Raw genomic sequence first — 16,930 nt, 5'->3', positions numbered from 1 at the left:
CCTACACTGGAGCGTGATAGGAAGATGCGCGAGTACAAGCGCACGTTGGTAGACGCGCTACTGAGAGCATTCCCAAATGTCACAGGGGAACCAGTGGAAGCCCAAGGCAGAGGAGGAGCAAGAGGTCGCCAACGCAGCTGTGTCACGCCCAGCTCCTCTGAGGGCAGGGTTAGCATGGCAGATATGTGGAAAAGTTTTGTCAACACGCCACAGCTAAGTGCACCACCACCTGATACGGAACGTGTTAGCAGGAGGCAACATTTCACTAACATGGTGGAACAGTACCTGTGCACACCCCTCCACGTACTGACTGATGGTTCGGCCCCATTCAACTTCTGGGTCTCCAAATTGTCCACGTGGCCAGAGCTAGCCTTTTATGCCTTGGAGGTGCTGGCCTGCCTGGCGGCCAGCGTTTTGTCTGAACGTGTATTCAGCACGGCAGGGGGCGTCATTACAGACAAACGCAGCCGCCTGTCTACAGCCAATGTGGACAAGCTGACGTTCATAAAAATTAACCAGGCATGGATCCCACAGGACCTGTCCATCCCTTGTGCAGATTAGATATTAACTACCTCCCCTTAACAATATATTATTCTACTCCAGGGCACTTCCTCATTCAATACTATTTTTGATTTCATTTTACCATTATATTGCGGGGCAACCCAAAGTTGAATGAACCTCTCCTCTGTCTGGGTGCCGGGGCCTAAATGTGTGACAGTGGCCTGTTCCAGTGGTGGGTGACGTGAAGCCTGATTCTCTGCTATGACATGAATACAGATTCTGCGCTGACATAGGGCCAGATTCTCTGTTACGGGACCGCTCTCCTCTGTCTGGGTGCCGGGGCCTAAATATGTGACAGTGGCCTGTTCCAGTGGTGGGTGACGTGAAGCCTGATTCTCTGCTATGACATGAAGACAGATTCTGCGCTGACATAAGGCCAGATTCTCTGTTACGGGACCTCTCTCCTCTGCCTGGGTGCCTGGGCCTAAATGTGTGACAGTGGCCTGTTCCAGTGGTGGGTGACGTGAAGCCTGATTCTCTGCTATGACATGAAGACAGATTCTGCGCTGACATAAGGCCAGATTCTCTGTTACGGGACCTCTCCTCTGCCTAGGTGCCTGGGCCTAAATGTGTGACAGTGGCCTGTTCCAGTGGTGGGTGACGTGAAGCCTGATTCTCTGCTATGACATGAAGACTGATTCTGCGCTGACATGAAGCCAGATTCTCTGCTATGGCATGAAGAGACTGATTCTCTGCTGACATGAAGCCAGATTCTTTGCAATGGCATGATGAGACTGATTCTCTGCTGACGTGAAGCCAGATTCTCTGCTATGGGACCTCTGTCCAATTGATATTGGTTCATTTTAATTTTTTTAATTTTAATTTTAATTCATTTCCCTATTCACATTTGTTTGCAGGGGATTTACCTACATGTTGCTGCCTTTTGCAGCCCTCTAGCTCTTTCCTGGGCTGTTTTACAGCCTTTTTAGTGCCCAAAAGTTCGGGTCCCCATTGACCGAACTTCTCAAACCCGAACATCCAGGTGTTCGCTCAACTCTAAACACTGACTTTTGTTTATCAACCGTGGTTTTGCCTCTGTATTGCGTCCGCTTACCCTGCCTACCAGAGCAAATCCCTACACCACATATAACTGCAAAAGTGAATGCTGAATATATTTTGTTTTTGTACTGAAATAATAATATTATCTGCAGAAGTGAAATGCGTATATATTTTTCTTTCTGTACTGAAATAGGCTACTAAACTCTTGCCACAAATAAGTGCACCAGTGAAGTGCGTATAAAATGTTTCTTTTTGTACTGAAATAGGCCACTAAACCCTTTCAACACATATAACTGCAGAAGTGAACTGAGAATATGTAGTGTCCCACTAGGTAGGCGTGGGCACTACACAAGGGTCAATTGGGTGACGTGTTACTCCTGCTCACAAGGAACAGTAATATTATATTTAACTATGCATTTAATGTATTTTTCTATGTGTTTTTACATGCAATGTTTTCCCCTGTGTCATGCATTGCAGGCCTATTAGGGTGTAGTTATGCATCCTAGACAGGGATAGGGAGCCCCTAGTATAAATGTCCAGGCCCAGACAGGGAGGGGTTAGATCATAGTCAGGAGTCTGTGGAGACAGAAGTGAGAAGGCACCAGCCCGAGATATGCCGAGGGTCTCCTTCTGACATGCAGCTAGATAGTCCTGCTTTCTAGCTGCACTAGGAGGCTAGGATGAGTACAGCCTGCCTGGAGACCAGTCATGCAACTAACACAGATGAGATACCCCAGTAGTAGGACAGCACCTCCTGGGAGAAACCTGCAGCCACCTTTCAAATGCAGCAGTGAAGACAGCTAGGAAAAGAAGGTATTGTAACCTTAAGCAAGTGCCAATACTGGAGGAAGGATTTTATACCAAGGATTTAAGCCAGCAATTAGGCACCGGGCCTTGGGATCCAGCCAGCTAGAATAGCTGTGGGGATAGAGCAGCATTGCACTGCAAAGCATTGTTTGCCCTCCAACTGTTTGCCCTCCAAGTATCTTGCAAGATTGAAACCTGCTGTGAAGTAAGCCTGCTGTGCATTTTGTATTGTAAAGGACTGCATTATATACCACTGCAACTGATTGTAAAAAGTTGGACTGTTTCACCAAGTAAAGCAACGTTTGGTTTACCAACTGCGTACTCTATTAATCCTCCTACAAATCGGTGTGCCACCGTTACAGGCACTGGCGTCACAAATCTTAAAGGGACCTTACCTAAGGCACTCAAAACACCTACAACATCCAGGGCACCTCACACACATCAGGCCTGGTCCCTATCTACAGAGTGTGCCCCAGAGGAACTTGTGTCTGCCTCTCCATTCACTGTCGCATGCCTACCCAGGGTTCTCCTCAGTAAAGTGAGTAACCCTCGATTGCCCATACCGTGACCTCACTGTCGCTATACCCTGCAGGTCTGGCGTGCTGCAAATATATTTTTCTTTTTGTACTGAAATACTAAATAACACATATAACCGCCGCACTGACTGTCTGCTACTGTCGCTACTTCTGTAAACCCCTGCACCACTACTTCCCGGGTAGGTAGGCTGCTGTGAAGGTGGTCTACCCCGGGCAAGTTTGGCTCCCGACCTCTCACTGTTGCCACCCTGCTTTCAACACATATAACCGCCGATGTGAACTGAGAATATATTTTTCTTTTTGTACTGAAATAGGCCAGTAAATGCTTTTAGCTGAAATAAATGCACCAGTGAAGTGTGTATATATTTTTCTTTCTGTACTGAAATTGGCCACTAAACGCTTTTGCCACAAATAAGTGCATCAGTGCAGTATGTATTTTTTTCTTTCTATAATGAAATAGGCCACTAACTGCTTTTGCCACAAATAGGTGCACCAGTGAAGTGCGTATATTTTTTTCTTTCTGTACTGAATTCGGACAGTAAATGCTTTCAACACATAACTGCAGAAGTGAACTGAGAATATATTTTTCTTTTTGTACTGAAATAGGCCAGTAAACGCTTTTAGCAGAAATAAATGCACCAGTGAAGTGTGTATATGTTTTTCCTTTTTGTACTGAGATAGACCACTAAACCCTTTTCATAAATAAATGCAACAGTGAAGTGCATATATTTTTTTTCCTTTTTGTACTGAAATAGGACACTGAATGCTTTCACCACATATAACTGCAGAAGTGAAATGCGTATAGATTTTTCCTTTTTGTACAAAATAGGCCACTAAACTCTTTCACAAATAAATGCAACAGTTTAGGAAAAATTAAAATTTTCATTTGTTGCGAATCAAATTTTTCCTGAAATTCAGATCGAATTCCACTTTGTCAGGTTCGATTCGCTCATCTCTAATCAACACCTCCAATTTTTGTTTTCATGTTTTTGATTTTCCTCTCGGCCTTCCAAGAGCCAGAAGTTTTAGTTTTTTTACTTTTCTATTCACATAGAGCTGTTTTTTGTGAGGAAATTATTTTTAATGGCACAATTTAATTTTATCATAACTTTGTCACATGACTGACACCATATCTCCTACAGATGCATTTTACAGGACAAAAATGGGTAACACAATTTTTTTTCTTTAGAGAGAGACAATTGTGCAAATATAATATAAAGGTCTCTGAGCAAAATTTTAAATGCATACATATTAGCCCGTAGAGGACCTCTGCCATACATGTACAGCGCTGGTGGACGTGACTTAAGGACCAGCGCCGTACATGTATGGCGGGCTGATCAGACGGGTGCAGAAGCAGCGCCCGCCCGATCTTCGGCATGGATCCGGCAGTCACTGATAGCTGGGCCCCTGCTGCATAAGCCGGCATCGGTGAAAACACAGATGCCAGCGTATTAACCCCTTGTATGCCGCGGTCAAAGATGGCAGAGAAGGCAGCCCGATGCCTTCCATAGGCATCTGGGCTTGCCTTCTACGGAAGCCTGTGCGATCCAGCTCCTGAAAGGGTTAGAAAACCGTATAATTGTCTATTTTGTAAACAAATAACTGTAATCACTAAACCAGAATACCTCGTTAATAATATAGACCAACTATACAGTGCGGTCTTTGTTAGTTTAATTCAAGCTCAATGCTCCATATGGCTGCAGAATACTCTATACAACACGGTCACATCACCACCGCCTCACGACCCGCCTTGTTATCATACCTTTACACAATTGGCACCCACCATGTATGGAGCACGTTCAGCTTGTGAGTACACTGAATATGCACAGGCAACGCATGCCATTTCAAGCAAAAGGGCTAAAAAAGGTTGTTTTTTTAAATGTTTGAAATGGTACTATTGCTATATGTTGTGTGTTTTTAGTGTACATAAATTAAATTGTCATCATAGTTTATTTAGAATTACAAGACAATTGCATTAGATAAATCAGAACTGGACTGGAAAATGAGGAGATTTACTATTCTCACAGCTCGCCAAACCCTGTTAATCTCTTAATCTTGTTATTGATTTAGAAAGACTGAATTGAAATGTAGAGAATTTGGCCCGATGCCACACAGGTGGCCTTTTACATGACTGATATGGATAGGATCATGTTACCTGTTGCATATTCAGAGTGCATTTACTCCTGCTGAGGATAGGTAGAAAATCCGCCAATGCAAAATATGCCCGAAATGGGTTGGTTTTTGTGGCAGCATCTCTGCTGGGATCACAGTAGGACCTCCACTACTTTCAGTCTTTGCATTACAAGTGTGCCTTCACACGTGGCAGAAAATTTCTGAGAATGAAAATCAGTTCCACTCATCTGAAAGGAATTGCAGAAATCCATGTGCTTCTAGCCAAAACAAATACCAGATGAATGGTACAGATTTAAATTCATGGGGGGGCAGAGCCAACTGCTTCCTGAGTAGGACGCGTTACCTTGAGCTTTCCTAACAGCTTGGACTTCCACTATTTTAATGGGGTCAAAACTATCCCCCAACCTATTACCTTGGCGTATTGCTCCTCTACACACACTGCTGAGCTTTTTGAGCCCTCTCTTGACTGGATCGGACCAGCACGTCAAACTGCACTAAGCAGTGGCCTTGATTACTGCAGAAGCGCCGTAGGATTCCTGGCAAGGTCCTCTCACTGACCCACAACCTGAGCAAGAGCATGAGTGAGGTATTGTTCTTCCTTGGTATACCGATGATCCTGTGGGGTGATATACCTCAGTCACCTGTTGAGGACACGGCGCGTCTGTATGAACTGTAGCTGTGACTTATAATGGCAACTTGAGAGGGAGCCTAAAACTAGGCCCTGTAGACCACGCTGTCCTCTCACTGCTCCATAGGTTTACACCATACAGGAGGACACTTGCTCTCACGGACCCTCTAATGGGGATAACTCTCCGATATAGTGAGCTCTCCCCCCTGCTTACTCAGGCTTAGGGTGCATTCACACGAACGTAGCTTGGTTCCACATCCGAGCCACATTTAAAAAAAGAAAAAAAAACGCTTTGTGATGAATTACTTCGTCACGAGACCCATTTTTGTTTAAGTAGCGGGTGCAATAACAGGGAGCTGCGATAGTGCTGCTCCCCATCATTGTACCCCTTTAGATCCAGCATTTATACATGATTGCAGCATCTGACAGTAAACAGAAAATTAACAGAAAAAATAAAATTAAGTCATACTTCCTGCCTCCATTTGCTTGCGTCATACGTCATCATGCACGGGATTTCGGCCAAGATTTTCAATCAAGATGGCGGTGGCCAGACCGTCACAAGTAAATGGAGGAGGTAAGTATGATTTTTTTTATTTTTAACACTATTTCAGGTTAAATCAATTCACTACCACGAAGCATGAGGACATTCGGTTTTGCGGCGAATCGAATTTATCCTGAAATTCAGATCGAATTCCACTTTGTTGGATTCAATTTGCTTAACTCTAATCCCTGACATGACCAGATCTTTTTTCAGCCAATGGTACCATAGCTTTTCGCAAGCTAGGGCCTCCTGTGGAGTTAGCATAGGTTTCAGTAGGCACACACCTTTCTCACACATTTCTCACCTCACGGATGCAGAAGGCAGGTATGTGTTTGTGAAAGGGAAAGTGGCAAGCCAACTCATTACGATTGGGAACTTCTATGCACCTAATCAAAACGAAGTGTAATGGCTTATAGCAGCTCTCAATCGGTTCTCTGAATATGCTGAGCACTTCACACTCCTGGGAGAGTAAACTTAAACAAACACTACACCGTTTGAATTAGGCTACATGCACACGACCGTTGTTTTGGTCCGCATCCGAGCTGCAGTTTTTGCGGCTTGGATGCGGACCCATTCACTTCAATGGGGCCGCAAAAGATGCGGACAGCACTCCGTGTGCTGTCTGCATCCGTTGTTCCGTTCCATGGTCCGCAAAAAATATATAACCTGTCCTATTCTTGTCTGTTTTGCGGACAAGAATAGGCAGTTATATTAATGGCTGTCCGTGCCGTTCCGCAAATTGCAAAATGCACACGGATGCCATCCGTGTTTTGCGGATCCGCAATTTGTGGACCGCAAAACACACAACGGTTGTGTGCATGTAGCCTTATAGAGATGTTTGGCGCTTATTCAACCCCCTGGAAAGAGACTATACTCATTATTTTTCCCCACATAACTCTTACCGCCACCTAGATTACTTTTTAGTCCCAACAGCTTCTTTTACCTCGTTTCCACTGAGCGGATCGGTTCGGGTCGTTTAGAATGGAACGGGTTTGAATGGTCCGGTCTATTCTGGTGAGCGTTTCCACTGCAAATCGGACCGCCGGGGCCATACAGGTTTTAGAAAAAATGCCTCTCATGATGTCACACTAGTGCGACGAGAAACGTGATGCAGCGTCACTCAGCGTCAGCCAAACAACAATGGAGGTCATTCAGCAGCTCGTCTTTTCTCTGCTAGCCTTTTGGTTCGTAATAGGCAAAATTCATACCGCACTGTATGAGAGAAGGTTGCGAGCGGCAATGAGAAACACAGCCGAAAAGAGAAGAAAACTTTTAGCTTGGATGTGTAGCCGGGAGGAGAAGTATACATTTGTGCTGCTAAGACAAAGACGGCAGCGCTATAGGGTAAGCACAACTGACTGACTTACCTGAAACACACACACACACATACACTGACACACTGAAACACACACTGACCTACACACACACTGACCTACACACACACACTGACACACACACACTGACCTATACACACACTGACACACACACTGACCCACACACCCTGACCTATACACACTGACACACTCACACTGACCTATACACACACTGACCTATACACACTGACACACTCACACTGACCTATACACACACATACACTGACCTACACACACACACTGACACACACACTGACCTATACACACTGACACACTGCATTTTTTTACAGATGCTTCTCCTTTTGGCAAAGCAGCGCCGCCGACCAGTGATTTGGGCTTTCCCTCGTGCCAATGAGTGGTGGAATGTGACCGTCCCAGGATTCACCCACAGACAGTGGGTGCAGAATTTAAGGATGTCAGAGGAAACCTTCTCATTCCTTTGTGCAAAGCTACGTCCAGTGATGGAAAAGAAAAGCACCAACTTCAGAGCCTGTTTGCCTGTAAGGAAAAGAATTGCCATTGCACTGTGGAAGCTGGCTACCAACAGTGAATACAGGAGTATAGGTCATCTTTTTGGTGTCAGCAAATCATCAGTGTGCCGGTGTGTGCAGGACTTCTGTAAGTTAGCGCCTGAAATTGTTCATTTTCCTAACAGGGAAAAGCTCAAAGACATGGCTGAGTACTTTGAGAACAGGTGGGGCCTTCCACAGTGTGTTGGTGCTATTGATGGCTCACACATACCAATAATAGCACCACAAGAATACCACACTGACTACTTCAACCGAAAAGGCTGGCATTCCATCATCCTCCAGGGAGTAGTGGATGGCAAGGGACTATTCTGGAATGTGAATGTAGGAAAGCCTGGGAGTTTGCATGATGCTCGGTTTCTCCGATTGTCAACATTTTGGGATTGGGTTGGCCAGGGAGGCCTGTACCCTGTTAGCACTAAGAACATTTGTGGGGTGAATGTTGGCTATTATGTGCTTGGGGACTCTGCCTATCCTTTACAAAATTGGCTCCTGAAACCATTTCCAGACAATGGGCGCCTAACAACAGAGCAGCAAATCTACAACAAGAAAACATCCAGGGCACGTGTTGTAGTGGAAAATGCGTTTGGAAGACTTAAGGGTAGATGGAGGTGTCTTATGAAGAGGAATGACAGTGACATACAACTAACCAAATCCATGGTCCTAACGTGCTATGCTCTTCACAATCTTTGTGAAAGTCATGGAGAAGACTTTGACCAGGATTGGAATACATCTCCAGAAGAGCCAGTACCAGTAATAGCAGCACAGGATATGGAAGAAGAGTGCAGTGAAATACGTCAGGCTCTGATGAGGCACCTTAACGTTAACGTTGTTACCGTGAATAATTAAAATCTTTAATTACTTTTTGCTAAATGCTAAATAAAATCAGACATACTCAGAGAAGTCGTTCTTGTTTTTTATTCCACAAAAAAAATCATCTTCCTACATATTTTGTAAAGGCAAAATTTTGATAATGTAGAAACATTGTTTACAATAAAGAGCTTGTAAAGGTTTGTTTTTTATTAAGCTAGTGCAGGGATATGCAATTAGCGGAAATCCAGCTGTTTTGCAGAACTACAAGTCCCATCATGCTTTTGCCTCTGGGTGTCATGCTTGTGACTGTCAGAGTCTTGCTATGCCACATGGGAATTGTAGTTCTGAAACAGTTGGATATCCACTAATTGCATATCCCTAAGCTATTGCATTGTTGTTTTTTTCTTCAATTTCACTTCCAATAAATGTTTTTTTTTTGTTTTCTTTGTATGAATTTCTAACTTCCTGTTCCTCCTCAGTAAGCTGTTCAATAAGCTGTGCTGACTGACTAAACACAGCTCAGATGATGTTGTCTGGTTTACTGAGAAGGAACAGGAAGTGAGAAATTCAGACCAAGAAAAAAAACATCTAAAAAGGAAATTAAAGGAAAAGGTAAACCAAAAATGCCAAGTATATTCGCAATTACATCTACAATGCAAAAATGAGAAGAAATTAAGCGATCGGGGGTGCCCTTTGTTGAAATCCAGGCTCCACCGTCCAAGGGGGGTGATAACGCAAAGGAGGCAGAAGGGAATCAAAGCAGCAGCACAAAGAAAGCCATGTGCAGCAAGGAGCAAATGTGTCCAATCTTGTGTGATCGCTGATGGCTCAAAGGAGCCTATTAAAAAAAAAAAAAAATCTAACCTTTAAAACCCACTCTAATTATATATTTTTAAACGTAAACATGGGTACAGGTCCTGTGCTGCATGAAAGGCACTAATGTCTGGGTGGTGACCTGGGTTGACGATTGGCTCCAATCACTTGAACAAGCTGACCAAGGACACCGAGGAAGGCCTGGTTGAAGGTAGCCAACTGCTCCATCTGCTGCCGGGCAATTTCTGCCTCCTGGCGCATAGCTTCCTGTGCATCCTGACGTACTGCTTGAAACCGCCTCTCAGAAAGGTTATCCATTCTTTCCAGCTGCCTTTCTTCTGCTGCCCGCATATCCTCCATGACTGTGCGCAGATCCAACTGTAACCTTCTCCTTTCACCTGTAATATACAAAAGACCTAAATATTGCTTTTGGTAACATCTGCCAAACCAATACTGTAAGCTCCTTTCTCATCTGCCCCACACTGATTCACTGCCACACCTCTGTTCCCCCTGCTCATCTGCTACACCAATACACAGCACTGCTCATCTGCCCACTGCTGAACCCCCTTCTCATCTCTTCCACCACTGTACCTGCTGCTAATCCCCCCCTTCTCATCTCTTCCACCACTGTACCTGCTGCTAATCCCCCCCTTCTCATCTCTTCCACCACTGTACCTGCTGCTAATCCCCCCTTCTCATCTCTTCCACCACTGTACCTCCTGCTAATCCCCCCCTTCTTATCTCTTCCACAACTGTACCTCCTGCTAATCCCCCCCTTCTCATCTCTTCCACCACTATACCTCCTGCTAATCCCCCCCTTCTTATCTCTTCCACCACTGTACCTCCTGCTAATCCCCCCCTTCTCATCTCTTCCACCACTATACCTCCTGCACATCTCCCCCACAGCTGATCTCCCCCTTCTTATCTATTCCAACACTGTACCTCCTGCACATCTGCCCCACTGCTGTTTTAGTTTAAGAAAATGCACAGTTAAAAATTTCTTTTTTATCATCATGTCTTACCATTGTGCCTTGGTGCATTGGGAGTACTCTGTAGTTGGCTACTCTGTGGTTGGCTACTCTGTGGTTGGCTTGAGGAAATACTGCTGCTGTTGCTGCTGAAAGACATTGAAGGTCCATCTTCTGATAAGTTTGATGCATCAGTGGAGAGTACATCAACTGTTTCTGAAAATAAACATATGGTTAGATATTATATTTTAAATGGTAAGCAGAGCGATATTCTAAGCGAAGTTTTAAAAAAAAAAAACTTACCAAAGGGGTCTACCATGGATTCGAGAATTACAGTTGCAGAGTCCAGACCTCCCTCCCTGCCTTGGTTTGCTGGCCGATGACCGTAAATGGCGTCCATGGCGTCGTACCACCTCCAAGCAGTTGGACAGTTTCCACTACGGCTGTTGGCGTCCTTAATTTTTTTATATTGTGCTTTAAGCTTTTTAAGCTTTGCCCTACACTGGCCCGACGTCCGTTCAAATCCCTCGGCTGCCATCCGCTGCGAAATATCTTTATAGACCTTTTCATTTCTCACTGATCCATCAAGCTCACTCTGAATAACGCCATCGCCGATGATTGCTAAGAACGTAGATAGTTCCTCAGATAACCAGACCCTGCTGTTGTTTGCTGGCATCCTTCTCCTTTATATGGACTAATAAGGCGACGTGGTGATTGTTTGGCGCTTTGCTTTGACGTCAGCATTGATGTTTTCTGACCACCAATCAGTGGAAAGTACTGTGTGACGGCAGTAGCTCCGCCCTAACCGTACCGTTCCATTTTCTATGGACCCACATGAGAAGCAGGACCCTGAATGGCGCGGTACGGTTCGGTTTTATGGCACGCTTTCATAATGGAAACACCCAAAATAGCGTACCGTACCGAACCGTACCGAACCGATCCGCTCAGTGGAAACGAGGCATTTGTAAAATTGATCAAATCTAGTCATGTCTTTTCAGATCACTCTGCCATCTCTTTGAAAATGCACATTCAGTCACTGCCAAAACACTCCCCTACATGGTGTCTTAATGAAACTATTCTCAAACACCCTGCACATCAGAAACTATTGGCTGATAGATTGTCTGATTTCTCAACAACTAGTGATACTGGAGATATCCCCATAACCTCGTTATGGGAATCCCATAAAGCTCATTTTAGAGGAGATTTTATTTCTCTAGCTTCATATGTTAAAAAGCAAAGGGACAGGCAGACCCATGATCTCCTGGACCACATTTCTAGTATTGAAAGACAAAGGAAGAAATCTCTTGTCACAACCAATGCTGTCACCTTGCAATCTGTACAATTAGAATTCAAAAACACACTCAACCTCAACAGATCACCTGGAAGTCAACAGAGTAACAGTCGGCAACCCGTTCACTGCTGCTGTCCAGGGCTGGCGTCCCGTCAATGAATGAAGGAAAAAGACCGACACTCACAGAAGTAGATGCGATGCTTGTTTTGTATTGCCACATAGAGGAAGCAAATGTGACGCGTTTCGACTCAACAATCAAATCTTTGTCAAACAAGTAAGTGTACAACTAACGCGATTTAAATGGCCCGCCGGACCTGACATCACCAGCCGTGACGTCAGGTTGTCAAGGAAACATATAAACAAAGGAAGTAACTATACGGGCTACGATTACATGCGGGAATACACAAGGTTATATGCAGGTAACAACAAATATAAACCAAACAGGGCATAGGCATGCACAGCCTATTGCATTAGGGTGTAGGCCCTAAAGCACAAACACACACACCGCGCGCGTGTGTATGTATGATTATATATATATATATATATATAGCCTTTATGCCATTAGCCCCCATTATCAGCCCTTATGCCTCATTAGCCCCCATATGCCTCATTAGCCCCCATTATGCCCCCAGCAGCCTAATTTTTTATAAAATAAAAAAACACTTCCCTCTCTGCTCCTGGACGCCGCCGCTCCTCTCCGCCCGCGATTTTCTTCCTCCTGATGTCGGCTCTCGGCTGTGCGCTCTGAACTGGCGCGCACAGCGTGATGTCACAAAGCGCCTCACACTGTGCGCAGCCCTGCCGAGGACCAGGAAGCGGTAAGTACAGAGCGTTCACCGCTTCCTGGTCCTCCGGTACTAATGAGCGCTGTTTCATGTGATGTAAATTAACACAGCACGCAGGATTACTGCACAGGAGCCATGTTGGTAACATAACATAAAAAGACAGGAGCAACTGCATCAAATGGAAAACAGGAAACAGGAAGTGGTGCACCAACATAACATCCATAACATCTTCCCCTTTTTTTAGTGTTAATAAATGAACATTGTAAGTTTTGTAGAGAGATAACAATAACGCATTTAATACTCTATAGATTAAGTCTCATAGGTGGTTTTGAACATCTGCCACTACGGGTGACGACTGGTCCTTGTAGTCTATTAGCCCTCTCGGTAGTTACTGGGCTCTTATCACCTCCTACTGGCAAGTCCTGCGCGTGGCTGCTGGTAGATGTACTAGCTTGCTCAGGATTGCCAGTACCATTGGTCTGTGGCCCCACCTCTGTACATTCCTCACAGTCAATGGGCACACGTGTCCCTGTTATACCAAGCAAGACTGGCTTATCAATGAGATATTGCGACATAGGTTTTTCAGCCACTCGTAAATCCACACGATTGCGACGAAAGAGAGTTCCATCAACGTCCACTAGATACGAGTGTGGTGCAACTTTTTTCAAACAGGTACCCATTCTCCAACGACCTGTTTGATCCCCAGGTAAGGATTTCATACAGATTTGTTCTCCAGTAATTAACTCTGGCAGATCCCTGGCCGATGTATCATATTGAGCCTTTGACATTTGTCTCTTAAACTTTAACTTTTCTGTAACACCTTGTACCATACAAGGTTCCAGAAACTTATTCGCTGCCGGTAAGGAAGTCTTCAGCCTCCTTGACATCAGTCTTTGTGCCGGACTACTATCCATGCCTTCGGTTGGAGTGTTTCTCCAATGCAAAATGGCCTTCCACGAGTCTTTCCCATCACTGTGTGCTCTCTTGCATAAGTTCTTAACAATCTTTACAGCTGCTTCAGCTTTGCCATTCGCCTGTGGATGACGTGGTGAGGAAGTAACGTGCTCAATCTCCCATTCCATTGCAAATCTTCTAAATTTCAAGCTTGAAAACTGAGGGCCATTATCAGAGATCACTTTATCTGGTTGGCCATAACGGGCAAACTGAGCCTTGCACCGCTTAATTGTGGTTTCAATGGACAAATCAAGAAGAAGCTCGATTTCCCAAAAGTCCGAATAGTGGTCAACTAATATCAGGTTCTCTTTGCCTACGTAGTTGAATAAGTCCATACTGATGATCTGCCATGGACGTGTCGGTATCTCATTCGACATCATAGTTTCCTTTTGTTGGAAGTGGGCATATTCATTCCAGATGTGACAATTACTGACAAAATCTTTGATTTCACCTTGCATGTTAGACCAGTAAAGAGTATCACGAGCTTTTCTGTAGCATGCTATGGATGTTATGTTGGTGCACCACTTCCTGTTTCCTGTTTTCCGTTTGTGGCAGTTGCTCCTGTCTTTTTATGTTATGTAACCAATATGGCTCCTGTGCAGTAATCCCGTGTGCTGTGTTTATTTACATCACATGAAACATGGTATCAGAAGTATCTGGATCTGCGCTGCTTCTGCACATTTGCCGCTGAGAGCCTGCCAGCCTTGCAGCGTGATTGTATCTCCTGTCCGTGGATTTGAGCATTTGACGCAAACAATAGCAGCATCATGCCAGCTAACAGCATTCCGCTGCCTGAGCCAATGAGGGTAAGCAGCAATGTTTGTGATAACTGGGACAGCTTCAAAACTGAGTTTGATGACTACTGCCTCACCACAGGGTTAAAGGAGAAGCCTGCAGGCCGCCATTCTGAGGAGGGTGATGGGCAGTGAATGCCTCCATGTTTACAAGCATAATCCAAACCTTACAGAGGAGCAAAAGAATGATACCAAAGCCATCCTGGATGCATTAGAAACTGTCTTCAGGCCTTCTAAAAATGTCATATATGAAAGATATATATTTGGCTGCTGCAAGCAAGAAGACGGTGAATCAATAGACAATTTTATCACACGGCTTAGAGAAAAATCTGCAAGCTGTGAGTATGGCTCTTTGAGAGATGAACTTATTTGTTATAAACTGGTTCTGGGTATCATCAATGAAAACACACACCGCCACTTGTTTAGGAAACGCGATTTAGATTTGCAAACAGCACTTGAGATATGTCACACCGCAGAACTTACTGAAAAGTATATGAAAGCTATGGAGCAGGATAAAACGACTGACAATATCAATATAGCCTCTTCACAGCAGCACAAGTTTCAACACAAGAGTCGCTCACACAAGGCACCTGAGCAGAAAGCCTGTATCATGCAAGTATTGTGGCAGTCTGCATTTACGTGTGAAAGAAAAGTGCCCTGGGAAATTCTGTACTGCATGCGGTAAGCCAAATCACTTTGCAAGGGTGTGTCTCTCCCATGACATGAAAGTAAGGAAGCTACACACTATTCAGCAAGTGCCTGATTCTGAGGATGCACAACTGTGTAGCACTGATATGATTTACACCTCAGAATGCATTGGTGCTGTAGACACAAAAGTCAAGAAATGGTTTGTAAACCTTAATTTAATATAATCCAACCTTGTCAGCTGGATTCAGGTGCAACATGTGATGTAATGAGTTTAACCACCTCCCGTCCGCACGTTGACTATAAACGTCCGGGAGGTGGTTCTCTATTTCTGAATGGACGTTCCAGAACGTCCGTTCAGAAACTGCAGCTGCACGCTAATCGTGCAGCTGCTGATCGGGTTGCCCACAATCAGTGACAGCAGGGCAACCCAGAGAGAAGGCAGGGACAGTGCCCAGGTGTCCCTGCCTTCTGGATCGCTGCATACACAGCGCTCTACGAGCGCTGTGTATGCAGAGCAGGAAGCGCTATGCGCTTCCTGTTCTGGCCCGGCGGTCATGTGATCGCTGGGACCGGAGAGTGCAGGAGCTGTGTGAGGTCTTTCAGAGACCTCGATCAGCCCTGCACAGAGGCTGTACAGCGCTGTATTGCGCTGTACAGCCTCTCTGGAGGGGTGTATTTCTCCTGTAACTGGGGTTACTATGTCAGCCCCAGTTACAGGAGAAATCAACAGTGAAAAAAAAAAAAAGAAAAAGTGAAGTAAATGTCCCCCAGAGGTCTTGTATGACCTTATGGGGGACGAAAAGTGTAAAATAAAAAAATAAAGTGTTCAAAAAAATAAATAAAAAAAAAGGTTCCACATGTAAAAAAAAAAAAATTCCCCAAGTAAGGAATAAAAGAAAAATGTTAAAAATAGAAAAAATAAAATAGACATATTTGGTATTGCCGCGTCCGTGACGGTTCGGATCTATAAATATTGCACATAATCGACCGAGTCCGATAAACACCATAAAAAAAATTAAATAAATAACTGTCAAAAAAAGCCATTTTTGTCACCTTATATCACATAAAGTGCAACACCAAGTGATCAAAAAGGCGTATGTCCCTCAAAATGGTATCAATAAAACCGTCACCTCATCCTGCAAAAAATGAGTCCCTACATAAGAAAATCTCTCAAAAAATAAAAAAACTATAGCTCTCAGAACAAGGACACATTAAAACATAATTTTTTGGTTTCAAAAATGCTATTATTGTGTAAAACTTAAATAAATAAGAAAAAGTATACATATTAGGTATCGCCACGTCGTAACAATCTGCTCTATAAAAATGTCACTTGACCGAACCCCTCAGGTGAACGCTGTAAAACAACCAATTTTTTGGTCACCTTGCCCCATAAAGTGTTATAATGAATGATCAAAAAATCATATGTACCCAAAAATAGTACCAATAAAACTGGCACCTTGTCCCCTAGTTTCCAAAATAGGATCACTTCTTGGGAGTTTCTACTGTAAGGGTGCATCAGGGGGGCTTCAAATGGGACATGGCAACTAAAAATGGGAGTTCCTTTTCTTCTGCGCCCTGCCGTGTGCCCATACAGCAGTTTATGACCACATGTGGGGTGACCACATGTGGGGTGTTTCTGTAAACCTCAGAATCTGGGTAATAAATATTGAGTTTTGTTTGGCTGTTAACCATCGATGTGTTAAAGAAAAAATTGGATTAAAATGGAAAATCTGCCAAAAAAGTGAAATTTTAAAATTTG

General features: G+C 44.2%; 1 protein-coding gene across 1 annotated transcript in view; it reads right to left on the bottom strand.

The window, feature by feature from the left end:
* Positions 1 to 15,174, bottom strand: part of LOC120978779 (dimethylaniline monooxygenase [N-oxide-forming] 2-like) — a 171,643-nt gene extending 156,469 nt beyond the window's left edge. The window contains exon 1 of the mRNA XM_040407123.1: positions 15,114 to 15,174. Coding sequence (XP_040263057.1) covers positions 15,114 to 15,135 — 22 coding nt within the window. The 5' untranslated portion in view covers positions 15,136 to 15,174. The remainder of the gene's footprint in view (positions 1 to 15,113) is intronic.
* Positions 15,175 to 16,930: the final 1,756 nt, after the last annotated feature.

This window comes from Bufo bufo, chromosome 9, assembly GCF_905171765.1.
Source record: "Bufo bufo chromosome 9, aBufBuf1.1, whole genome shotgun sequence".
In the NCBI taxonomy this organism is placed as follows: Eukaryota; Metazoa; Chordata; class Amphibia; order Anura; family Bufonidae; genus Bufo; species Bufo bufo.
The sequence above is the reverse complement of the archived record's forward strand: the minus strand, read 5'-3'. Positions and strand labels throughout refer to the sequence as shown.